The 25,348-nt window shown below is 42.0% G+C and overlaps 1 protein-coding gene across 1 annotated transcript in view; it reads left to right on the top strand.

Annotated features, from left to right (window-relative positions):
- LOC139716122 (uncharacterized) overlaps positions 1-25,348 on the top strand; it is a 106,701-nt gene that overhangs the window by 80,080 nt on the left and 1,273 nt on the right. Inside the window, exons 83-108 of the mRNA XM_071627678.1 lie at positions 639-805; positions 1,611-1,770; positions 2,451-2,667; positions 3,458-3,687; positions 4,274-4,507; positions 4,982-5,128; positions 5,654-6,079; positions 6,651-6,971; positions 7,603-7,717; positions 7,883-8,100; positions 8,583-8,900; positions 9,486-9,652; positions 10,499-10,658; positions 11,100-11,325; positions 11,903-12,135; positions 13,101-13,145; positions 15,694-15,927; positions 16,737-16,883; positions 17,573-17,998; positions 18,184-18,504; positions 18,973-19,087; positions 19,736-19,953; positions 21,355-21,660; positions 22,237-22,410; positions 22,938-23,104; positions 23,818-23,977. Of these exons, the coding sequence (XP_071483779.1) occupies positions 639-805; positions 1,611-1,770; positions 2,451-2,667; positions 3,458-3,687; positions 4,274-4,507; positions 4,982-5,128; positions 5,654-6,079; positions 6,651-6,971; positions 7,603-7,717; positions 7,883-8,100; positions 8,583-8,900; positions 9,486-9,652; positions 10,499-10,658; positions 11,100-11,325; positions 11,903-12,135; positions 13,101-13,145; positions 15,694-15,927; positions 16,737-16,883; positions 17,573-17,998; positions 18,184-18,504; positions 18,973-19,087; positions 19,736-19,953; positions 21,355-21,660; positions 22,237-22,410; positions 22,938-23,104; positions 23,818-23,977 (5,652 nt within the window). The remainder of the gene's footprint in view (positions 1-638; positions 806-1,610; positions 1,771-2,450; positions 2,668-3,457; positions 3,688-4,273; positions 4,508-4,981; positions 5,129-5,653; positions 6,080-6,650; positions 6,972-7,602; positions 7,718-7,882; positions 8,101-8,582; positions 8,901-9,485; positions 9,653-10,498; positions 10,659-11,099; positions 11,326-11,902; positions 12,136-13,100; positions 13,146-15,693; positions 15,928-16,736; positions 16,884-17,572; positions 17,999-18,183; positions 18,505-18,972; positions 19,088-19,735; positions 19,954-21,354; positions 21,661-22,236; positions 22,411-22,937; positions 23,105-23,817; positions 23,978-25,348) is intronic.

The following is a 25,348-nucleotide window of genomic DNA, read 5'->3' as shown; positions in this document are numbered from 1 at the left end:
GTAAAGAAATTGAATTTGAAGTGATATTTTGGTAATTATTCACTCAACTACAACAATCGGCAAACCTCCGCCACTGACCTGGCACACCATGTAAGACAATGTGCAGTTTTATCCCTTTTAATGGTCAAGAAGGTACATGTATGCACTTACAAAGTTATGGTGTGCCAACCATGTCTTTTTTTTTTCTGTATACTTTTCAGTGAAATATGATTCATCTGGAGAAAGCAAGTGGACAGAATGGATTTGGGCCACTCATAATCACAATAGAAATGTACAATATGTGTTTGCAAAGAGAATTAAAAACGAAAAATGTGCATTTTATTTCAAAGTGAGAGATGCTTTACATATCATTGGAATTGAAGATACATGTATATATTGATATGGAGAGTGCATGTTGTGTAGTCTGTGGAGCTGTTCTTTTTCTTAAAGGGAATGCTTGTTATGAGTCCTTTTTCAGATGTTGTATACTCCATATCTTTAATATAAAGTGAAAGATTGATGGAAATGCACTGTTGCATATACATTGTATCAATTTCTGAGACCCTGCCCAGCCCTTAGTTATTAGAAGATCACTGCATTGTCGGTCTTTTAGATTAAAAAGATTATTCATTACCACTTTCTCCCCACCTTCCTTCCAGGACTTGAGTACACAGCTGGATGCCCACCGGCCCAACTTCAAGCTCGTCCATGAGCTTGGGGAGGAGATCGTCACCCAGACCAAGGCCAAGGACACCAGCTACGTCAACGCCGTCCTCGCCAACGTCGACAAGAACTGGAAGGACCTCCAGGATCTCCTCAGTCTCAGGTGAGGTGTAGGAAGATGAGATAAGAGGGAAGATGAGAGGGAAGAGGAGAAGAGGGGGATGGCAGGGAAGGGGAGGATGAAGGGGAGGGTGGAGATGAGAGCCTTAGTTGAGAAGAATGAGGAGGGAGATGAAAAAGGGAGTTGGGAGTGGGATCCGAGGGAGAACATGAGATGAAGGATATGGATGAAGATGAGGAGGAGAGATGAGGAAGAAGATGAAGAGTGATACGAGGAAGAAGGTGAAAGGAAAGATGAAGAGGAGGAGGAAGATAAAGGAAATGAGGATGAAGATGAAGAGAGATACTACGAGGTAGAGGATGAGACTAGAGATGAGGAGGCAGATGAGGAAATTTAGGAGGAAGATGGAAGAGGGACATGAAGAAAGAGTGCAAGGAAAGGTCGGGAGGAAAATGAGGAAAATGAAGATGAAGATGAAGAGAGATATCAGGATGAAGAGGAAGAGGAGAAAAATGAGCAGGGAAATAAATTAGTGATACAAAGAAGAAGATGAGAGGAAAATGAGGAGGGAAATGGAAGATTGATATGATGGAGAAAATTAGAGTACAGATGTTGAGGTAGATGGGGAAAATTGTGAGGAAGATGAAGACATATGCTAGGCAGAAGATGAGAAAAAAGACAAAGATACCTACAAGGTATACAAGGTGCAAGAAGAGATAAGAGGGAGAATAGGAGAGGAACATGTATATTTTCATACATCAAGTACCATGTGTCTTTACATTTGCATTTGTTCCACTTACAATTCAAATCTTAATTCGATGCAACCTCTGACCTTTGACCCGTACAGGAAGAAGCAACTGACCCAGAAGCAGGAGGCCACCAACAAGTACAACACTGGTTACCGTGACACCAACACCTGGATCACCACCAAGGAGAGGCAGCTCAGCCAGCTTCAGCCCATCGCCATGGATACCAGGGTCATTGACCGACAGGAGAAGGAGCTCAAGGTCAGTCTCCATGGAATTTGGGGCTTTTTTTTTTTAATGTATACATTGTAAATTTCTCTGACCCTCGTTCTTATTTAACCGTATGATAAAGTTGGTAGTAGGATAGCCCTCTTTTCTTGCTCACAAGTTATGATTAAATTTTGAAGCAGAAAAAAAAAAATCAGTTGCCCTCTCAAAATGTTGAAGGATCATAACATGTGCAGCAGTTTCATCTGTACAAACGTAGACAAGATTCATAGCTGCCTCTCGATTTTGATCAGCATAAGAGGGATTTTGTGCCTGGAGTATTTTAGATATTCCAAAGATCAGGGATGTGGAAAAGGGGACTTTGAGTTGAACCAGCAAAATCTATCTTTTTCACAATTTGCACATAAAATGAATGATGCATTAATGTAGGTTTCAAGACAAAAAAAAAAAGAATAACTATAATATAAACCCTTCTACATGGCAAGAAGATGTAAAATTGAACAGGCGAAATTTATCCTGCCTTTTTGTTTGCTAATCCAGATACTAATGTTATGAATCTTACAGATTAATTGAATGTTTGAGTTAGGTTTACAACAGATTTAAGCATCTGCACACAGATAGAATGACATGCAAAAAGGGAGTTTTTATATCATGGAGGGTGTCTGAAATACTGTAACTAAAAAGTTGATCTTGCCAATATCGTGCAATTCCAGCCCTTCCAACTTGAGGTGGCAGCATACCAGCCGGCCATTGAGGAACTCAACAAGGTCGGCACGGGACTGGAGACCCTGCTCCGTGAACTGGAGGCGCCGGTCAAGACCACACCACACTACAAGTCACTGCAGCTGAGCACCGGTCTGTCCGGCGACCAGATTGTCCAGCAACAGATCAAGGACACACTGGAGCAGACCCCGCACAAGGATGACACTGGTCAGTTGCGAAGACTCGACGGTCAAACGATACTTTACACCCATTATTTTCTTTTATAATGGTCATTTCACCAACGTACTAGGCGATTGCAGCTACAATGTATGGTTCACTGTGTTGTGAGTGTGTACTGGTATGAGATTTAGGAGAATGCTAAAAATGCTGTGTTAACAATTCTGATGGCAGTTGCAGCTGTACATGTATGTCTTGTAGAGCTTTTACACTGTACACATAAAGATTTTGGCAGCTGTTGTGTTATGCATGCATATACGCTTTCCTATTCATTTTTAGACAATCTCATATTCTAACGAATATGAATATACTCTTTTGTATTCACACATTTACTTTAACCTAACAAGCTTGATGATCTTTGTTGCTGCGGAAATAATCATTAAATCGCCACCTCTGAATGTCACTGCATAACTTAGATTGAAGAAATATTGAACAAAACTTCCTAAACTTATCATATCTGTATGAAATCAGAATACAAATTATGTCAGTATGATACAGAAACATTGTCATTTCAAGGATCTGTTATAAACTTTATATAATGGTGTAAAGGCTTTTGATGATTCTGCCACTGAAATAAACAGTGGTGTATGACCACAAATAATATCTGTCAAGTGAGGAGAAGTTTTTATTTTACCCTGTAAAACATTAGCAGTGTACAAATGTATAATAAAGATTACAAGTAAAAAAAAAAAAAGATTCAACAACAAACCATAAAAGAATGGTTTCTTGACACAGCATTATTTTCAAGTCAGAATTCTTCAATTCTTATGTCACCCTCCAGAGAGCGACATCAGCCGCCAACTCGGGGATGTCAACCGACGCTACGACGCCCTCAAGGTCCGCGTCAAGGACAGGAAGGACGACATCGACCTCGCCCGCCTCTACCTCGACCGCCTCGGCGACGTCAATGACCATCTCGACTGGTGCGCCAACAACGACAGCAAGATGATGAAGCTGAAGCCGACCAGCCGAGACCTGGACCAGCTCAAGCGGGAGGCGGACAAGTTTAACGTTAGTCTTGGTCCCACATTACATCATTTTACTCTGCACTATTTTGTAGCAAAATCAATGTAAAGAATGTAAATATGGAAAAGATCACAGTTGTAAATCTGTGGATGAGAATATAACTGGACTAAATATCAAGAATTTGATCGCAAAATGGCTCAAGTGCCATTTTAAACATTTTCAAGAATGTCCATCATCACATAGAGCAAAATAAAACCTCTCCAATGATACAATTGTAGGGCTGCATGTATTGTACATGTACCTCACTTGTGGCATAATAAGGAATATTCTTGAAATGATATCATTAAAATATTTTTTTTTGGTTCTTACCATGTTTCATTTATACAGTAGATATCTCAAATTGATAAGAATGGGGTCAGCTTGTTTTAAATAAAAGGAATACATTCTTCTTGTAGTTTCCACGAGTGTAATGAATTAAGGCTACTGTGACATGGCAGCTGACAATGATTTGTGTATTTGTGTATTTTCTTATGTTTTTCCTATGATTTATTGGTGAAAGGGTTAGTTATTGTCGTGATCAGGCTCAGTTATCACTTTCAGTTCTTGCCTCCTTGGGTTGCCAATCTCGCAGGACTTCCAGGCCAAAATCAATGCCAACAAGCCCGTCGTCCTGGAGACGATCGTCATGAGCGAGCAGTTTGGACGGGAGAACGCCCCGCGCCTCCTCCCGGAACAGAAGGAGGAGCTGCAGCACAAGACGGACGAGCTGAGGTCCTACCTCGACTCGGTCGAGAACAAGGCCGGGAAGATCAGCAACGATGCAAAGACCAACATCGACAAGCTTGAGTGGGAGCTATCCGAAGAGGTTTGAGAACATACAATGATTACATGTATTTTTTTTTTCAGTGACACATTAAAAGGCACCACTTTGAGCCACTGTACAATAAAAAAAAAGGCAGTCTTGTCGCCGTGCAAAAATTGAATCTATGCACTTGCATTGTTGATATCTTGGAGTAAGTCTGGCTTCAGCTATTTGCAAAAAGCTTAGATTTCTTGAAACTGCAACTGTATGGTGCATACTCATAGTTCACACAGTAGGTGAGTTCAAGAATTCATTGTAAGTTTGCTAAACAGAGACAATTGATTTCACACAAACTTGCCTCAGCAAAGTGAGTCAGGTACTAGTATTGGAAACAACCATTTGTTATGTTTTTGGTCTGTGCCTTTTCCCGCGTAACTATAATTACTCTGTAAACACTCGCAAATTATTTCTTTTTTAAATGAGAATTCATTTGTACAATGTACCTTGGTATCTTTTTTTTTATTAATCCACCACCAGATGCGTGTGAGGAAGATGTACGATGATGCACTGAACGCCAACGTCGATCTCCTGGACTGGGTGTCGGACATCGAGAGGCATCTCGGATCCGAGCAGCCAATCAGCGAGGAGTCCCGGCCACTCAACCAGCAGGCCTCTGAGCACAAGGTTTGTGCAGAATCCTCCTCCACTCTATCACTTTTGTTTCTCTCTCTGTATCTGTTCGCCTTTATGTTCTGTGTCTGTCTGTACGGTTGACTGTTTGCATATTTGTCCATTCATAGTACTTACTGTACATACAATATCTCCGATTACAAGGTGTGGAGTTCAATTCATTTTCGTGCTTGTACAGTGTATGTCTCGTGGTCTGTATTTCCATCGTTACATAGTATTTCCGTCTTTTTATGTCTCTTTGTCCATCTATCTGTTAGTTTGCATGTCTGTCTGTGCACACAATGAGCGGTCATGGCTGTGTGTCAATATGTTTGTCTCTCTGTCTGCAAGTATCTTTTGTGCTCTATTCATCATTCTTAATGTCATGCATTTTATACGATAACCAAACACTATCAAAATATACAGAATATGAGCTTGTGTGAAGGAGTTGTTTCTTCGTGTAATTTCCTTTGTAAGAACACTGTGATGCTCTCCGCTGAATGTGATTGTGATGCCTTTGTTACAATCTGCATTTATTAGGTTCTCCATGAAGAGATTCTGAGCAGACAGCAGCCGGTCATGGAGGCGGTTCACACGGCAACGCAGGTCACTGACCAGCACAGCGACCGCCTGAGCGACGCCGACGCCTTCAAACTGAAGAGCACGGCGGACGACCTCAAGACGCGCTTCGACAACGCCGTCGTCCAGTCCTACACCCGCAACAACAAGCTGGGCTCGGCGGCCGAGGACCTGGACCGCCACGGCGGCGACATCGACGAATTCGACGGCTGGCTGACGAACATGGAGCGGGCGATTGAGGCGAAGAAGAAGGCCGTGCCCAAGACCCTCCCCGAGCTGGAGAAGAGCCTGTCGGAGACGAAGGGTCTGGAGACAGAGGTGGTCAACCAGGGAGCAGATCTCAAGTACATCACCAAGACTGGACACAAGTTCCTGGACAATGCCAAGGTAGGGAATATACCTACTCTTCATCCTCTCAAGGTTTCCATGGTCACATTATTTTCAATTCTGGAGAAGTCCTCTGATTCACATCTCAACATTATTGACCTGAGCATTCGGTCCATTTAGATACTCTCACGTTACTCTCATGTACTCTCACGTATGTAAACTTTGTAATTATGTTTAAGTTGCTTTTATAAGAGTGCCATAGTGTTTTCTTGTATGAAAATATTGATCTAAGATTGTTGACATTTGACCAAATTCATGTAAATTGTTTTGAGAATTCTGTGCATTTTGTAATGCCTTTCATACATTGTATGTGTCCCTTTTAGAAAAATGCAGTGGACCATGGTATACATGTTTATGTGTACACTTTGTGTACTCAGCAATATTGGTTGACGTGTAAAGAGACTAGGGTATCATTTAAGAAGAACTGTACAATGCAAAGATACAAAACTCTGCCTAATGTACATGCTCTTCTTCTCGATACATGAAATGCAAAGTCTTTAAATTGCACTACATGCAATTTTTCAAATAACGTTATGGTTTACTTGTTTCCGCTTGTTTCCAATAAATGCAGGTTTACAGGGAAGAGCTGACAGACTTCCGCAAGTCCGCCCTCCCGCGCGACTTCAATGCAAACTTCCGTGAGGAGCCGGAGACGACTGTCATCCGTGACCACTTGGCCAAGAGCAACGAGCGCTACGACGCCCTCAAGCTGAAGACCAATGACCTGACGAGGGAGCTGTCTGACCTCGTGGACGGCCACCGTCGCTATGACGACAACCTGCGGACGACGGACAAGTGGCTTCACAGCGCCCGGGAGAGTCTGGACCATCTGCTCCAGGAGCCGATCGCGTCGGAGCCCGTCAACATCCAAAAACAGATTGACACCCTGAAGGTGATTATCATACATAGTCTAGGATAACATCCAATACTCTTTCTGAACCAGGGACTCTGAAGAGTATGAAAAATGCAGTGGGGTTTTCTGTGCCAATCAGCACTCAAAGCACGCAAAGGGATGATTAAAGAGATGGCAGGGTGTTTCTAGTACTAGGGGCACACTGTAAAAGATACATGAGCTGAAACATTATCTTCTTTAGTAGGTAGGTTTCCGTACAAAAATTCACATCTTTTGTTTGTACGTTTATATATTCTTCAACTCTGCATAATTGTACATCGGTATATTGTCTTCTGATTTCAAGTGTGACTATTAATCTACGAATTCAAATAGTCCATCTCAACTTGACCTCCTTCTTATACCAATTCCGGAATCATAAGACGATTAGATTAGTAATATATTTCTCAAGATCGTTATGCTGTACGTAAGGAAAAGGTTTCAAAGGAATTGGTCTTTACAACCTTTCACCGTGAGTTCTAACACTGTAACCAAGAGTCCCATGTACTTCTGCATGTGGTGCTACATTCTGACAAAATGAGACCATTGTGCAAGTGAGTAAGCAACATCAAACATTTTGAATTGAAGCATTTTCTGCGTTGAAAACATTGCACCATTTCTCTCCGCCTACCAGACCCTGCACGACGACGTGGTTCTCCACGGAAGAGATGTCGATGGAGTGAAGTCAACAGGAGAGGATCTGATCGAACTCCAGCCGGCGACCGAACCAGAAGTGAATGAAACCACAGGTAAGAGGCATGCCACTACAGATACAACCAAAAGAACCTAGTGTACTGATTGATGTAAGAGATACACTGTTGTAGCCTTTGTTTACAGCATTAGAATCAATTTCAAATTTTTGAACCCTAACAACTTACACGTGTACCTCGTACAACAATCATCTCTGTTCTCAGGCGATGTTGTCCGACGCTACCATGAGCTGGAGGGAGAGCTAGCAGACCGCATGCGGCAGCTGCGCAAGGCGCTGGCCGACTCGCAGTCCGTGCAGGACAGTCTGGATGCCCTCCTCCGTTGGCTGGATGACAAGGAGAAGGCAATGATGAGGATGGAGAAAGGCACGGTGATCGTCGTCAAGAAGGAGCCTCTGGTGGAGAACCTCCAGGAGTACAGGGTAAGGAGGAGTTGTACTGAAGGGTGGTGGTGTTTGGAAGAAGGGAAGGGGTGGTGGAAGAATGGGAGTAGTTTTGAAAAGAGGGGAGGGATGGTGGGTTAGGAGGAGGGATGGTGGAAGAAGGGAAGAGGTAGTGAAAGAACTGAAGGGATTGCGGAAGAGAGCACTGCTATAACAAACTCTCACAATAACCAAGTAAATTTTTTCCCCCAATTTTCAAAGTTTCTTTGGTTTTGTCATGGTTGTTTTGCAAATGCTGATATAAAGAATTCTTGATTCTGGTAATGTTGATTTTCCTGGTACAAAGTGCAATGTACAAACTGTAGGTTGTTATGGCAGGAGTCTGCTGAATTCTTGTAAAGAGTTCTTGTAAAGAGCAGTTTGATACTATAAATGAGAAAAAGATTCAGACGATACACAGCATACTGCAGCACACTGCATAACTTATATACTTTTCCCACCCACACCCATACCAATCTCAGTTGCTGGAGAAAGAGATCGACAACCACCGACCCACCATCGACTCGGTCTTCCGCGCCACCAACACTGCGCTGCGCACCTTCGCGCCGGAGGAACGCGCCCTCTACCAGGAGAAGATGCAGGACTTTGACACCCGCTTTGGCCGCCTGACGGGCTCCCTCAAGGAGCACGGCGAGAACCTCCAGGGGCTGTCCAGCAACCTGGTGGAGCTGGAGCAGAAGCTGGACGACCTCGAGGAGTGGCTCATGGCCCGGCTTGAGATGCTGGAGTCCAGCGAGTTCAATGACCGCGACATCCCCGAGGTCGAGGCTGCCCTGCAGGTCAGTGGAAGGTCAACGGGCGAGTGCTCGAGCACTGGCAAAATCGTAGTTTGCGATTGTAGTGGTCAAATTGTCATTGTCAATGTGTAGAATTTAATGTGAAGACTGGTGGAGATGTGAAGCTTATAGAGTGGCATTAACACACTGTATATGACTTTATTAGATGGTGTGTCAAGGCAAATAAACTTGGTGGACATACAAACGTACACTCCTACATGTACGGACAAAGAAGCATACATAAACAATTGTACATACATTGCACACACACATACACACACAAACAGATATACAGTACATGCATGTACAAAACATACAATATCTGTGATTGTAAAATGTGTACATACAATTGTTTTACTGTACATACATGTATTTACATTGTACAATGCTTGTATACACATGTTTGCATGTGACTAAAATTTGTGCACAGGTACAATGTGTACATGTACTTGCATTCAGTTTTGCATAGAGTTAACCTTATTATTCAAAATAATCTTGAATAATTGTGTAACTGGTTTAACAACAATACACCTTGTCCATATGCCAATGTAGTATTACACCTCTGCATTTTTCATTGTCTTCGTCCAGGAGATCATTGAGGACGTCAACGCCCACCGACCACAGTGCCAGGCCCTCCACAACCTGGGTGAGGCCCTCATCAGCCACCCCAAGGCCGGTGACACCTCCTTTGTCTCCGCCGTCCTCACCAACCTTGACCAGAACTGGACATCACTGGAGGATGTTGTTGCCAAGCGGTCAGTGACGTACACATGTGTTCATATCTTCATTAGATGTGCATGTACTTGTAATCCTTCTTTGATGTCCCCCTAAATGTCACATACACATGTACAGTAGGCCCCTAGTTAGCGTACATGTGTACAATGTATTGTACATGGTGAATTCAATTGATTGCTGTTGTAGAGACACAATTCTTCTTGTTAATTGCTGCAAGTTTGGCAGCTTGTCCACATTAACCCATCGAAGGCCTATTTGTATCCCAAGCATACTGGAACAGTTTTCTATGGGAAATGTGTGTTATAGCCAAATCATCTCATCCTGAGTGGGTTAAATGTGAGGAGAGGGAGAGAGGATATCCCTGATTTAGAACCAGAAGGACATAACTCCATGAAATTATATGCAGGATACGGGCTTCGTGAGATCTCGCCAGACCAAACCATATTTCACAGTGTACACTCATAGAGTAAGGTGTCTGCATGGTACAATTGTACATGTATACCTTTAGTATTTGCAATTAGTATCCTCATCAGTTGTCACAAAGTTAGTTCACCTTTGTGGAACTTTTTCTAGTGTTGAGATGTGAGAAAGATCTATGTAATAGACACATTTGCCATTGGAATAACTAGCTACATTGTACTTCTCAGTTTTCTACATGGTGATGAAGTTCCCCATCTTTAGTATATTATCGTGACCTCATGTGTTTGTAACCTAATGCCACATTATCTTTGCTCACTCGACTCCAGACATTCAACTGCATCTTACACCTTCGTGTCGCATACCAAATGTCCAAAGTTCTTCGAGCTTTAATGATATCTCATTCATCCTGTTTCCCCCCCCCCACCCCCACAAAAAAAAATATATAGAGTGCAACAGCTAGAGGACCGCAAGGTCGCGACCCGACGCTACCAGAATCGTGCAGGCGACGTCAACCACTGGCTGGGCAACATGGAGGACAAGTTGGGCAAGCTTGACCTGGAAGTACAAGACATCCAGTCCGTTGACCTCCAGATTCAGCAACTCAAGGTATGCAACATATCTCTGTCCAAAGGAAAATTGGAAGAGAAACCTCCAAGTCATACAATACACATAGCAAAGTGTTTAGTATTGAAGTACTGAAGTACACAGAAATCGTGAAGAAACAGAGACGTAAATGTACACGTACATACACGTGTATACATAGTACACTGTACATATGAATTTGTACATAGAGAATTTAACTGCCATTGCAATGATTATATTGGAAATGGAAAAATCACAGTCAAGACTTATAGCAAGATCAAATGGCTGACAGTACACTCTGTATGAATGTAAGGTACAAATTGTTTGTAAAAAATTGAGGTTTCAATTTCAAAAATTATCTTTTATGTAATTTGAAGACGTCAGCACTCTTCCCACATGCCATCACTATCTCGAACATTTTGGTTATGCATCATTAGAATTGGAGATTTGTTTTGTACGTTTCAGCCCTTGCAGCGCGAGATCACCGACTACCGCCCCAAGATTGTGGAGGTGAACAAAGTGGGCTCCGCCCTGGACGGCCTGCTGCGGGACATCACCCAGCCACTGGACACCAGGCGACACTACTGGTCATCCCAGGTCGGGGCCACCCTGCAGACCGAGTGGACACCGCAGAAGCCCAAGACCAAGCGGGAGGGTGGACGGGACGAGACTGACCGCCCCTTCCTTGAAGGTACGTCTGATCTTCGGCCTGACATGTGTCTGTTGTATTTTTTGGTGTAGCAAGGCATTGAGTTTCTAACAAAAGATGTATCAGTGCTGTTGATGTACACGTACATTGTACATTCCACCTTTTGATGGAAAAAATTTGTGTCTGTTAAAGTTAGTATTTAGTGTTGATGTGTTTGATATTTTCTTTTTGACAAGTTTGCTCATCAAGCATTTTTAATCAGTTTACCTAACCAGTACTGTGTAATTCCTATTGTATTTCTTATTGCAAGAGAAGGCTAGACTTTACTTCATGCTATATCACACAGATGTACACTGTTCATGTATGGTGACAGTCTTTAAAGTAAGTTAATGCCACACTTTGCATGGCGCTACTACAATTGTAACAGCGCTGTATCAGATCAAAGTAATATCCGACCAACAGACAGATGATGGATCAGCTGCAAATGTAAATACATGTACACGTAGATCAAAATAATATTTGGCTTGTCAGCAGGCAGCGCATGTACAACTGTACATACGTGTACATTATAAATGCTAACTTCTTGGTGTCTTTCTCTGCCATGTCATCCTCTGTGCAGAAGACACCGAAGTTGAGCGCGAGCTGGACACCATCAACCGTCGCTACGACGACCTCAACCGCCACCTGGCCGACGCCCTGGAAGACCTGCGCATCGTGCGGCTCTGCGCCGACAAGGTGGACTCACTGCAGAGCATGCAGGACTGGGTCAACCAGGTGGAGGTCAGACTGACTGACACCCGGCCCACCAGCCAAGAGCTCCAGCCGCTCGTGAGGGAGATGGACCTTTACCAGGTGAGGGAAATCACGACGAACAAGGAAAACCCAAAAAGCCCCACCCAAAAAAAGCGGCTCAATCTTTCATGCTCACTTCTCCATTTTGTCTGCGGGGATCTGTTTCTGGTCTCTTCTTGTGATGTTTTTATCTTTGGTGTAAAATTGTCTTTTCATTGTCTAAAGATTCTAGCTCAGCTCTGTTTAGTTACAATACTCCCTTGTGGGGAGGGGCTGGAGGGAGGGTATTCTCCAGTAAGCATTTGTGTGTCTTCAGCAAACTCAGCATCGCTTTCCTGATGGGTTGTAATAACTCTTCTCATGCCAGATGAATTACACTCCTAAGGACCTATTTGTATGGGCCCACAATACAGTTCTATGTGGTGTGTACATACATGTACATACTGTATGTAGTTGCAACTTTGGCATTTAGTACAAGATTCAGCGAGACAATAAAGCATTAGTCAGAGGTGATAATTGGCGCTTAGTGCATGCAAAGGGTTTGCTGGATACTGTCGGATTGTACATTGTAGCTTGCGAGAAGATCGTTAGAACCAAATTAGATAAGTGTAATTTTTGTGTTGCAATTATAGTGTATTATTACAAATCTGAAGAGTACAACCCTGGTTGAAATTTCATGAGTCATGAATGCTAAAACGTAACCAGCCATTTGATTTTAAGTATACCAAAGATAATGCATTCATGCTTGTGTTTTACTTTACACGTGCTTAAAGCCGCCAAATTTCAGCAGGGCGCTTCCTCCCATACTCTTCCTCCAAAACTACAGTACATGTACATGTACGCCATACAAATTTGGTTCAAGCTCGGTTGCATCTCCGGTGGTGGCTTAGAGACTGTTATTAGAAGAGAATTCTTGTTGTTTGATTGTTTCTTATTTTGTTGTTTTATTTCTTTCTTCCTCTGTTAGATCAGCTTAAAGTAGAAAGGCTCTATGAACCCATTCTCTCCTTGTCTTTTTCTTACAGTCTTATGATTTGGTGGAAGTTCGGCGGATGCTTGTCCGCTTAAAGGTTACTGAAAAGCAGTCCTCAATCTTTTTTTTTTAAATTATTTTATTTCGCTTACTTTCTAATCGCACCTGCTCCATACTTTATCTCACAGTATTTATCACTGCCATCACTGCTGATTTCAAGAAGAATATGGATGTTACAAATTATTGTCATCCCCTTTTTAATGCAATCTGTCACAACCTGTATGTGCATTCTTCTCAATTACAGATATTTTAATACTATTAATCACTATGCTGCTGCATTGAATATCATTCTGAGATTTCTCGATTATTCATATCAATTTGATTCAAACAAAATGAGAGATGTCCAAAGATGGGTGATTAGTTTTGAGTACGGAAATTCGTGAAGAAAGGGATGACACACATTATACAGCACTGTGATACCCCTAGTACTTCTTACACTTTTAGTAATGTACAACTGTACCCTCACACCATGCAAGAGATATATTACAAATTTTTGCTTCAAGTTTGTCCAGTAAAGAGCGTAACTGGATTTTACAAGTACAGGTTTGCAGGGTCTAAAATTTGTATGATAGTCTGATATTTCTCTGCTTATAACCATTTCATCTTCAAATACATGTACATTGCTGAATATATGTATTCATTCCTCTGTGAGTGGTTCATAGCGTGTTCAAAGTCTGCTGAACTCTACTCTTTGTATATGTATGCTTCTCTCAGAAATCCACATATGTCTAGCAGATGAAGTTGACTAGATATCACAAGTATTTGAGGAGAATGTACACTGTATGCATATGGATATATTTTGTACAGTATACTCATGAATACATGGAATTCATAAAAGCACCCCCTTTTCCCCCAGAACACTGCATCGTCTCTGCACTGTACAACCATCCATCTCAACATAGAGAGTGCATGCAATAGCACATTGTCAGTTTTGTATGCAGTAAAGTTGGAAATCCAGTGATTGTCATAATTCTTCAGACTCAGCTTATTACGCTGTATGAATGAGCACTAGTGTGCATACAAAAAGAAGGCAAATTGGATTGATATACAGGTTAAATAACTATGGGTACATGTAGTTATTCACACCCATATATTTTGTGTGCAAACTTCAAAGAGGTCTGTCCAGATGTATTTCAGCTTCAATGGGAAATGTTTTGTTTTTACCAGTTTGATTGTCATATACTGGAACATCATACAACATATTGGGAATGTTATTGGTGGATTAGATATTAATATCTACATTCTAATTGATAAAATCCATGTGTACTTATTCACTAACTTTTTGAATGATCTCCAAATTAATCTAATATTAAATTCAGTGATTAATTGCAAATTCATGTGTTTATTTATTGTATCTATGTATCCATTTATACAGCTATGTACGTATATTTTGTTGGTGTATCTAAGTATAAATGCTTGAAGGGATGCATGTGCAGTTAACTCTGTGCAATTTACAGTTGCTCAAAATGAAGGAGTGAGTTGTAGAACTTTCCTTTAATTTGATTCAGTACAATGAAAGAAACAGCACAAACGAGACATGAATGGGCCTTCATGAGACTGGGTACATTCCCGTGCCATTTCTGATGATAGTGTCACAACACGTACGCGTGGAATGGCGAAATATTTGCAACGAATCCTGTTTACATTTGGATGCTTCTACAGCTGTATGATTATCAGCTACAAATCCATGTTGTATACGGGAATGTGTTCAAATTTGTCAGGTCACCATTAAATGGTAACGATACAAAAGTGTTTTTTTTCATGTGTGATGCAGCACATCGTACCAGAATATAATCAACATCATAGCAAAGAGTGAAAAAGTGAAAAAGTCATTTGGTATGCATTTCAATTGTTAGTGTCACTGTAGATACACATGTAGAAACTGTCATGTCTGAGCACCCAATCCAGCAAGGTGTACATTACGATCCTCTCCTCTGCATTTCCTTCAAGTCTGTGCAGCATTGCATGATACGTGCACTCTTTAAATACAATCATCTGAGTATTCTGAATTCAATTGAAATTCAATTTAAAATGTCAACCGTCTTGCAGAAGACAAGATTCACACCTTTTTACTACGTGTTGTACGTGTATATGGTTTCTTAAAATATGTTCATAATAACATCCTGCCTCCTCACTGAGGTAACAAATTTTAGAACCATTAAAGAGGTAGAATTAACTTCGGGGGGCAGGGGGAATCATATTCTTTCCATAAGGATGATTTTTTTTTTTTTTTTTTTTGACGAGCCTTGCAAAGCAACTTTGTGTTCGAAAAAAAAAAGCTTTTAAATCTTTTTTTTTTTAATGCAAGTTTGTGCTTTGAATGGAAACAAAAATAAATTTATGAATTAAATTGATATCTTTTTGTGCTCTCTTTAAAAAAAACAAGTTCTATGTAAAAAACTATTGCCATTTGCAAATGTTTGTACATCACATGCATGTACAGGTATGTCTAAAACTACCCTTCGAATTCATTGCATGATTATTCGCTTTCAAGATGAAGGCCTAGTTTTGTACACCGATTGACTCTGAACTGACTTTTGACATTTGACCCTTTACCCCTCCCCTACCACTCCCCTCCCCTTTAGCCGGTCCATGCTGAGGTGACCGACCACCGCCCCATCATTCTAGAGGTGGTACACAGCGCCGAGCAGTTCCTGAGGGACCACCGAGACCGACTGCACCCCAACCTGCAGAACAAGCTGAAGGGGCTGACCTCCAACCTGCGCTCCTCCTACGAGCAGGTCTCCGTCAAGTCCAATGACTGGCTCAAGGAGGCCACCCAGGTCCTGGACCTGCTCAAGAGCGAGGAACAGGAACAGGTACTGTGCAGGAACTCGGTTCCAGGACCACTTCTTCTTCTTTTTTTTTCTAAAAATCATTTTTAGGAATGATTGATCTTGATGTTAACCCGTTGAGAATGAGTACCGAGTATACTCGGGCAAGTGTCTGTGGGAAATAAGTGTTGTAGCAAAATCAGCCCGTCCTCAATGGGTTAAGGAATCTATTGGCAGGCTTCTAGATTCGTCTTCCATTGATGGTAATTAAGGAGGGAAATATACTGTTCAATGAGTGTGACCATTACTGACAGGTTGAAGAAGAAACCCTTCCCTTGAAACGAGACTAATGTTGTTTGTCCTCACTCAGTTTCCATTTGAGTGGAGAGCCCATTACACAACGATTACATAGAGCAAATAGTGCAACTGCTACAAGTGTACATGACATTACCGTAGAATCCTTATCCATTAATTTGTGAAGAGCAAAAATCGTTGGATCAAAGTTGATTATGTATCAGATTTTAACGCACCATTATGCACACACGCAAATACAGTTTGTGGTGGTATAATGTACGAAATATTGACTAATCTTGGGTATCATTTATTTTAATTTTGCCATGTTGACTTCCACAAGGATTCTCTCCCTGTCTTCTGTTGGTATCCTTGTGCAGTTGTGTAAACTTGGACCCAAGCATACACTATGAACAAATAGAAACAGATAATGAAAACAAAGAACAACAAAAAACACACAAAAGAATTACCGTATGTACAGTGTACAATGTAAGTGCAATATTGATTTTCGATATCCGGGCGTGTTTTTCCCTCAAGTCCTTTTTGTTGCCAAACCATGCCAGGTTGCCGTGGACGAACTCTTGAGCGCCACTATCGGGGCTCTGGATGACGAGCTGAGATGGATCCCGATTGCCGAGCAGAAGCTGGGCTCCCAGCAGCCCTTCCTGGAGGAGTCCAGGCCCCTCTCACAGCAGGAACTTGACCACAAGGTATTGGTCCTAGACCAGCTTTGATTTCCATTCCTCTCTCTCTGTGTCTCTCCCTAATTATCTGTATCTCTTCTCATTGGTTATAAAGATGCGTAAAAGCTCTTTTTTCCTTCTTTTTTTTGGAAGCAATTTCTGTTAGTCAATTTAACAGGTGAGTATGCCTTTGATATTACTTTTTGTCATGATGTTCCTCTGTGCTCTTTCATTATAGATAAAAGAAAATTATAGGTACAATGCATCATACACATCATGCCTCAGATCCTTTTGGTCCATTGTGAATGGTGTAGAGGAACATTGCAAGCACAACAAATAGATATCTCAGGAGGCAGCTGTTTTCAAAATGAATGAGAGAATTGTTGAAAAAAGTGTTTTTATGCATTGTTTTGTCATTTTGTCCATTGCAAACCGATTTTGATGAAAACTGTTGTGATTGTCTTAACCCGATGAAGACAAGTCCTACAACGTGTAAGTATATTAGGGCAGGTGTGTATGGAAAATGTGTGCTGTATCAAAATCAGCTTGTCCTCAACAGTTAAAAGAATGCGTAAAATGGTTGCGCTAGTGCTTCAAAGTGTTCGAACCATCCACTGTCCCATCCCTTCAATCCAACTTGCACCCTTTGCTTGCTTCACCTCCTTCACCTATTTCCTCTAACCCTACCTCTCCTCCTACCTCTATCCCTACCCCAGGCCATCCACGACGAGATCCAGAACCACAAGACGCCGATGCTGCAGGCGCTGCAGGAGACCCAGTCCCTGATCCGCCAGCACGGCCAGTCCCTTCGGCCTGAGGACCAGACCAAGCTGAGCGAGAAGCAGACGGACCTGCGCAACCGCTACGACGCGCTCGCCACCGAGTCGCTGGCCCGCGCCAACAAGCTGCGCTTTGCCAACGAGGACCTGCCTCTCCTGGAGACAGAGTTTGGCGAGCTGGAGACCTGGCTGGATGGGGCAGAACGCACCCTGGAGGCCACCCTGCGGGGCAGCCAGACGGAACCGGAGGCCATCCGCAAGCAGTACAACACCATGCGCGGCTTCACCGAGGACGTCATCGCACATGCTGCGGACATCAAGTTTGTTGTCAAGGGCGGACAGAAGTTCTTGGAGTCAGCCAAGGTAAGATAGTCTACATTGCATTTAGCCTTATGAGTGACTGTGAATTCCTGAAATAAGTCTTTTCTTATGATTCTCTCTCAGTAATCAGTTGCACTCAAACTTCAAAGAAAAGAATGAAGATCCCAGAGTTTAAATTTCATATATCTGCATGGTCTTTATTATATCATATAAATCTTCCTAATCAGGTCTACAGCCAAGACCTTGCAGTCTTCCGTGATGCCGCCCTCCCACGGCAGTTCAACCGCTCCTTCGTCGAGAACCCCGAGAGCAACATCATCCGCGACAAGCTGGCCAAGATCTCTAGCCGCTACGACCGGCTGAAGGTCAAGGCCACGGACACGACGAACACGCTGCGCGACGTGGTGGAGAAGCAGCAGCGCTTCCAGGATGTGGCCGACACACTGGGTATCTGGCTCCAGGACGCCGAGGGATCGTTCAAAGTCCTCCAGAAGGAGCCCATCGGAGCCGACCCTGCCACAGTCCAGAAGCAGATCGACAGGCTAAAGGTGTGTCCCTCCACCCCACCTTCCTCTTCCTCCTCTTCCACTTCCTCCAATCTTTGTACTTTTTCTCTATGGATTCCTTTGTACCTTCTGATTGTGCATAACTGTTTAAGACAGCGAAATGTCCTGCCATTGCAGCTTAAGATTATCCACACCAAAGATCAAGTTCTTGACCATGTAAATTGTATAACTCTCCCCAGTGAAAGCTACTGTCTAATTATCAGAAAAAAAATTTCAACCTAAAATTCCCCCCCCCCCGACATTTTTGGGTCCCTGTAATTAGATGCAATATGATGGTATGGTCTACAATACACTGTAGATATTCATTGTTGTGTCTTAATACATGTAGAACTGGTAACTGTTCTAGGCTTCCTTCAGCTGCATGTGCTAATACATGATGAAGGGCTTACAATGAACTCTTGAATCACATCATTTTACCATCACGCTTTGCTTTTTTTGTTTCCCCGCCAGGTCCTGCGAGACGAGACCGCCTTCCACCTGAAGGACATCGAGCGTACCAAGGAGGCGGGCCGAAATCTGGCCGACAGCAAACCTGAGCTACAGCCGGAGATCAACAAGACAATCGGTACAGAATTTCTGTCCAGCCTCCGGACTACTATCCTACAATTGTAGCTCCAACATGTTCTTGAAAGTGTGTGTGCTTGGACATTGCAAGATTATCATGACAAGAAGATTTTGTTTTTCCCTACCAATAAACATATGCGTACTATGCTTGAATGAAACTTTTCGAAACCCAGTCCCTGATGACACAAAGTTCATGATTTACAATCTCGAAAAGTTGCAAGTGCATCACTGGTGTGCTAATGGTTCTCTTCAAATGGATGTGAGAATTTGATGTCAACTTACTGGTTCTTGGATACGTTGAATTATTCCTCCCCATTGTGTTGATAACTTGCACACCCAGTCACAATAAGCAATGAGTTTAGAAGTGTGTACCATCACCATCGGCCATTTTGTAAGACTCATAGTCAAGGGAAAGTGAAAGGCAATGAGGGAGACCAATAATAGCTTGAAATGAAAACATTAAGTAATACACAGGACACAGGCTTGGCTGCACCCCCATTGGGCAACAGATAGGGAAGGTTGGCCTAAGCTCATCCTTATCACAGTGAATGAATGAGTGACAGTACTTTTAGGTCAGTCTGTTTAATCTGCTTCATTTGCTGCCAGCAAGGCCACTATATGGTTGTTTCTGTTTGTTCTTCTATTCTAGACGGCTTGACCCGCCGCTACAACAACTTGGACGCCCAGATCAACCAGCGCAACCAGCAGCTGCAGGAGGCGCTGACCGCCTCGCAGGGGGTCCAGGACAGCCTGGACACGCTGCTGCGCTGGCTGGACGAGAGCGAGCGCGGCGTCCACCGCATGGAGAAGGGCACCATCCTGGTGGTGAAGCGCGATCCCCTCGTCGAGAACCTCCAAGAACAGAAGGTGGGTCATATGATTATAACCATCATATACCGAGTATGCTACATATTCTGCAAGCACGGTAGTACAGTGTACTTGTTTGCTAATTTGGACATGAAAGACAATTTCACAAGTGGTTAAATTTGTAATTGAATTCAGCATTAACCCTAAAAAGACTGGGCTATTTTGGTAGCTCGAAAGACTGGGGGGGGGGGCCTAAAGGGCCCCCCCTTAAGATCTCAGCCGTGGATCGCGCGATTGCCGCGGAAATTTGCACAATGGTAGTGTGCGATGTAATCTACAAGATCGTATATTCAAATTTTCCAAAATAGTCTTCTTTTATTTTATTTTGATTAATTATGCTAATTTATGCGAGAAATCAGACTTTTTAATCTAAATCAGTAAATAAAGCTCCAAAAGTGCTCATTTTTGGTCTAGATATTCTTTGTAGCATTCTTAGCAAATGTACTTGAAAAAAAATTCGGTATCAAAATTAATTTCTTATCTATTTTATTGTTTTATGAATTTCTTATGTATTTCTTTGTTTTTCACCTTTTGTTTTTGTTGTTTTTTCAGCAAAATTTGTGGCAGACCCTTTTTGAAGCATAATACTACTAAAACAAATTGATTTTAGCCATTGAGAGTAAAAAGAAGCATATTTATATGAACCATGTGATAAAACTCAATTTGTATTGACTTTGTACACAAAATCACATTTTTGAGCCATTTTCGGTCTCACGTGCATGTACAAAAAGTTATGTAACTTCAGAACCGTACCCCCGGGCATCACAAATTTGGTGTCAAAATGTGCAGGAAACTCGAAAGAAAAAAGTCATAGAGCATCGCGGCGAGAGCATTGCGTGTTGCTGAGTAATCGCGCGAAATGTCGAGGGGGGGGGGCCTTTTAGGCCTCCCCCCCAGTCTTTTTAGGGTTAATGAGTGAAAAAGAAGTTCTATGCCTTTTCTGACGAAGAAATTTAGCCATATCTCATCTTGATACAATGAACTTTTGTCTCAGGAGTTTTGTTATGAAGAGGATTGACCACTAGTTCTCAGTTTTGAGGGTCAAACCAGGAGGTAACAACACTGTATTAAAGTTATTGAAGAAGATGCAGTACACACTTTATGTTGCTATGGAGAAACAATTTTGATTGTCTAGGGCTTGGGGCTGTAAACCTAGGATTGGCTGGTACCACATCCGGGGAGAGATACTGTATATTGCTTTTACTTGTAATTACTCTTCCCACTGCAGAGATTAAGGTGGAGAATTAAAATGTGGTTCTCATTTATTGGATATGTTCAATATGTTTGTAATCATAATCATGGGGGAGGGATGTGAAGGGATTCAGATGTAAAATAGAGAGAAAAAAATAAGTAATTTAATTGGAATAAATGTTGAGATGTCATTCTTATCTCCCCAATCAGGTCCTGGAGGATGACATTGTGGCCCACAAGCCGGCCGTGGAGAACGTGAACCGCTCGGCCACTGCCCTCATCCAGAACAGCGAGCCGAAGGTGGCCAAGATCCTCCAGACCAAACTGAACAACGTCAACACTCGCTATGAGAAGGTGAGAAATGTGATGTCCGGAGAAGCGAAATCTCAAATGCATGACATCAATATTGAATGCACGCTTAAAGTCAACTGTGCACTCTTGAGCATTACAGTTGTACTGTATGTCAGTTTATACAGTCTGTCAGTTAAAAGTCTCGTGCAGCACATTTTTGCCCCTGTGATTTTAAGATGTTGCATAGAAAGGACTTTAAATTGAGAAGGTGTGTACTTCAGAAGATCAGTGTCGGTTTGGTTTCTGTTCATACTTTAAAAGATAAAGAATACATTATGGTCGCATGGACTTGTACATAACATGCACAAAAATGACATTTTATTTTTTTAAGTCTCAAAAAAGGAATTTACAGTAAAAGTCAGACTTTAATGCAATTTGGGGCATTATGCTTATAATTGTTCCTTAGGTAGATGCACGTAAAAGAGCAAAGGGGAAAATATGAACAAGCTTATAAAAAGCTAAAGCTTGAAGGAATTGCAGGTTTCCAAGGAAATATAAGGTCTTCTCATCAATATGGAGAGTGGCAATAAATAAGAACCGACCACAACATATATTTATACAAAAAAGAATAATGCTAGTGTGATTGTATAGCATTACTTTATTTACTCATGGTAGCTTTTTCAGTGCTAGGAATATCGGTAGAGTGCTGCCACTGGTATTTCCCCTTTGAGGTCACAATGTACAGTGTACACCTATCGGCAAATCCATATTCCCCAAATTCTGCTCGATATTGCATGGCAGGTTGCCACGACGACCGGTAACCACGGCAAGACACTGGGCGACATGCTGCAGAAGCTGAACGAGTTTGAGAAGGAGGTCGACCAGCTGGAAGACTTCCTCCTGCCGGCCATCGACCGCCTCGAGCACCGCGACTTTGGCCGCCAGGAGATTCCCGAGTCTGAGAAGCAGCTCAAGGTACTGTACCTACTGAAAACAAACTAGCACACAAACAATACTTCACAAAGCAAAATAGAATCAATCAGTGCATTCCTTGCAAGATAAAACGTATAGCTGGTATATTCAAATGTGTAGGATAAGATTGTACCTACATGGAGATACAATTATAGCATGCACAAAGTGCCCTTCATCCATGCGCTTACGCCAGATAGCATAAAGTTTCTCTAAGTTTTTGGAATGCAGATTTTGACATCTGTGTTGATGCATTGTGTTTTATGTTTGTTTTTTATGTTTGTACACTACGCAAGGAAGGCACTTCCAGAACATTTTCGCTGGATGGGTGAATTCTATCTATGTACAGCCACAAGAAAAGCACATGAGTACAATGTATGTCAATGTTAGTTCTGGAGTGACTAATTATTGTAATCGTAGACTACAATAGCATAATACTTTTTGTCTGATCTGCAAGAGTATTGTTCTGTAAGGTTTAAGCCTAAGTGGTCAGCGTTCAGTGTACTTCAACACCCCCCCCCCCTACAATCCAGGACTACAAGACTCAGATGAACAACCAGCGTGCCTCCCACAAGCGAATCCATCAGCTGGGTGAGGCCCTGGTGCGTGACCCCAAGGCAGGCAACACCTCCTACGTCACCGACGTCATCACCAACAATGACAACAACTGGCGTACTATGGAAGAGGTCATGGCAAAGAGGTTTGTTGAAAAAAGCCTTTTCATGATTAGTTTGTTTATCAAAAGTGTTTAAATCATTCTTTGTTTTGTACTTTTTATATGCTCATCATGTTTTGATATTGTCCCAAAATATACAGTGCATAATCTGCACGTTTTCAATACTTCAATACAGTTCTTGAAAAGTAGATCTCAGCTCCTTTTCCCCCTTTAAAAGCATTTGAACACAAATATACACTTACGTATCTCTTACTACCACTGCCAACTATTAAAAAAAAAATAATCTGTTACAACAAGTTTTCATTACTTCAATACAGTTCTTGAAAAGTAGATCAGATCGTTTTTCCCCCTTTAACCCATTGAAGATGAGTCCCGAGAATACTTGGGCAGGTGTCTACGGGAAATGTGTATTACAGCAAAATCAGTCTGTCCTCAACGGGATAAAGTGATTCAACACAAATCCCCCTCACTGCCACTGCCAACCACACTGAGTAATATAACATTAATGGCACTTTAGTCCATGTCCAGCAGGAATGTATTGGATCTTGCATAATGTCTCAGAAGATGTTAGAATCTCGTAGGGAAAGGGTTAACGTTGTGGTGCCCAGATGGGCCAACATGTTTGAGGTTCTAGTAGTGGCTCGATCAAGTTTCTTGATGCCGATGATTTTCCCTCGGTCAGCTCTTGTCTCGTTCTCCCTATAAATGTTGCAATAATTTCTGGGTGGTCCCTGCAGGTCCAAGCAGCTTGACCAGGAGCAGAAGGCAGCCAAGAAGTACGGTCAGAGTCAGAAGGACGTTAACCACTGGCTGGATGGCATGGAGCGCAAGGTGTCCCAGCTGCAGCCAGTCTCCACAGACCCCGTCACTCTCCAGTCACAGGTGGAACAGATCAAGGTGAGAGATAGATAGATGGATAGATAGATGGATGGAAGAGTGGATGAACAGATACAATGTAGATTGATACATGTACATGTAGATGGATAAAAGGATGGATACACAATTATTATGGATGGATGGATGGATAGATTTGTAGATAGATGGATAGTGAAATAATGGATAGATGGATTGAAGAGTGGATGGACAGCTACATTTGTACATTGTAATCTGTATATTAATGGATGGATGGATAGATAGACTCATGGATGGGTAGATGGATGGATAGACAGATAGATGGATTGACAAATACTATGGGTGGACGGATAGATTGACAGATGGATACAATGTAGGTTGGTGGATACTTGACAATAAATAGACACTATGAGATGGAAATATCATTTCATCAATACTGAATCACTTGGAAATAATAAAAAAAAAAGATTGCTAGCTTTGAATTAGAGAGAAGCATATGGAGATACATGTAGGTAGATTTAAGTTAGAAAATATACAGACACAGGAGTAGCTAGAATGACAGATTAACCCTAAAAAGACTGGGCTATTTTGGTAGCTCGAAAGACTGGGGGGGGGGCCTCAAAGGCCCCCCCCAAGATCTCGGCCGTGGATCGCACGATCGCCGCGGAACTTTGCACAATGGTAGTGTGCGATGTAATCTACAAGATCGTGTTTTTAAATTTTAGAAAATAGTCTTCTTTTATTTTATTTTGATTAATTATGATAATTTATGCGAGAAATCAGAATCTTTCATCTAAATCAGTAAACAAAGCTCCAAAAGTGCTCATTTTTGTTATAATTATTCTTTGTGGCATTCTTAGCAAATGTACTTGAAAAAAAATTCGGTATCAAAATTAATTTCTTATTTATTTTATTGTTTCATGAATTTCTTATGTATTTCCTTGTTTTTCGACCTTTTGTTTTTGTTGTTTTTTGTAACAAAATTTGTCACAGACACTTTTTGAAGCATAATACTCCTAAAACAAACTAATCTTAGCCATTGAGAGTCAGAATAAGCATATTTATATGAACCATGTGAAAAAACTCAATTTGCATTGACTTTGTACACAAAATCACATTTTTTAGCCATTTTTGGCCTCACGTGCATGTACAAAAAGCCATGCAACTTCAGAACCGTACCCCCAGGCGTCACAAATTTGGTGTCAAAATGTGCGGGAAACTCAAAAGAAAAAAGTCATGGAGCATCGCGGCGAGAGCATTGCGTGTTGCAGAGTAATCGTGCGAAATGTCGAGGGGGGGGCCTCCGAGGCCCCCCCCCCCCAGTGCAGTTAGGGTTAATAGATGGATATGTTGGTAAATATCCTGACAGATGAATAGACTGATACATTGCTGTAGGTACTTAGACACAGCGATAGA

This window comes from Diadema antillarum, unplaced genomic scaffold, assembly GCF_040938485.1.
Source record: "Diadema antillarum isolate AM-2024a unplaced genomic scaffold, OU_Dant_1.0 scf00000061, whole genome shotgun sequence".
NCBI classification, from domain to species: Eukaryota; Metazoa; Echinodermata; class Echinoidea; order Diadematoida; family Diadematidae; genus Diadema; species Diadema antillarum.
This window is presented reverse-complemented; position numbering and strand designations above follow the sequence as displayed.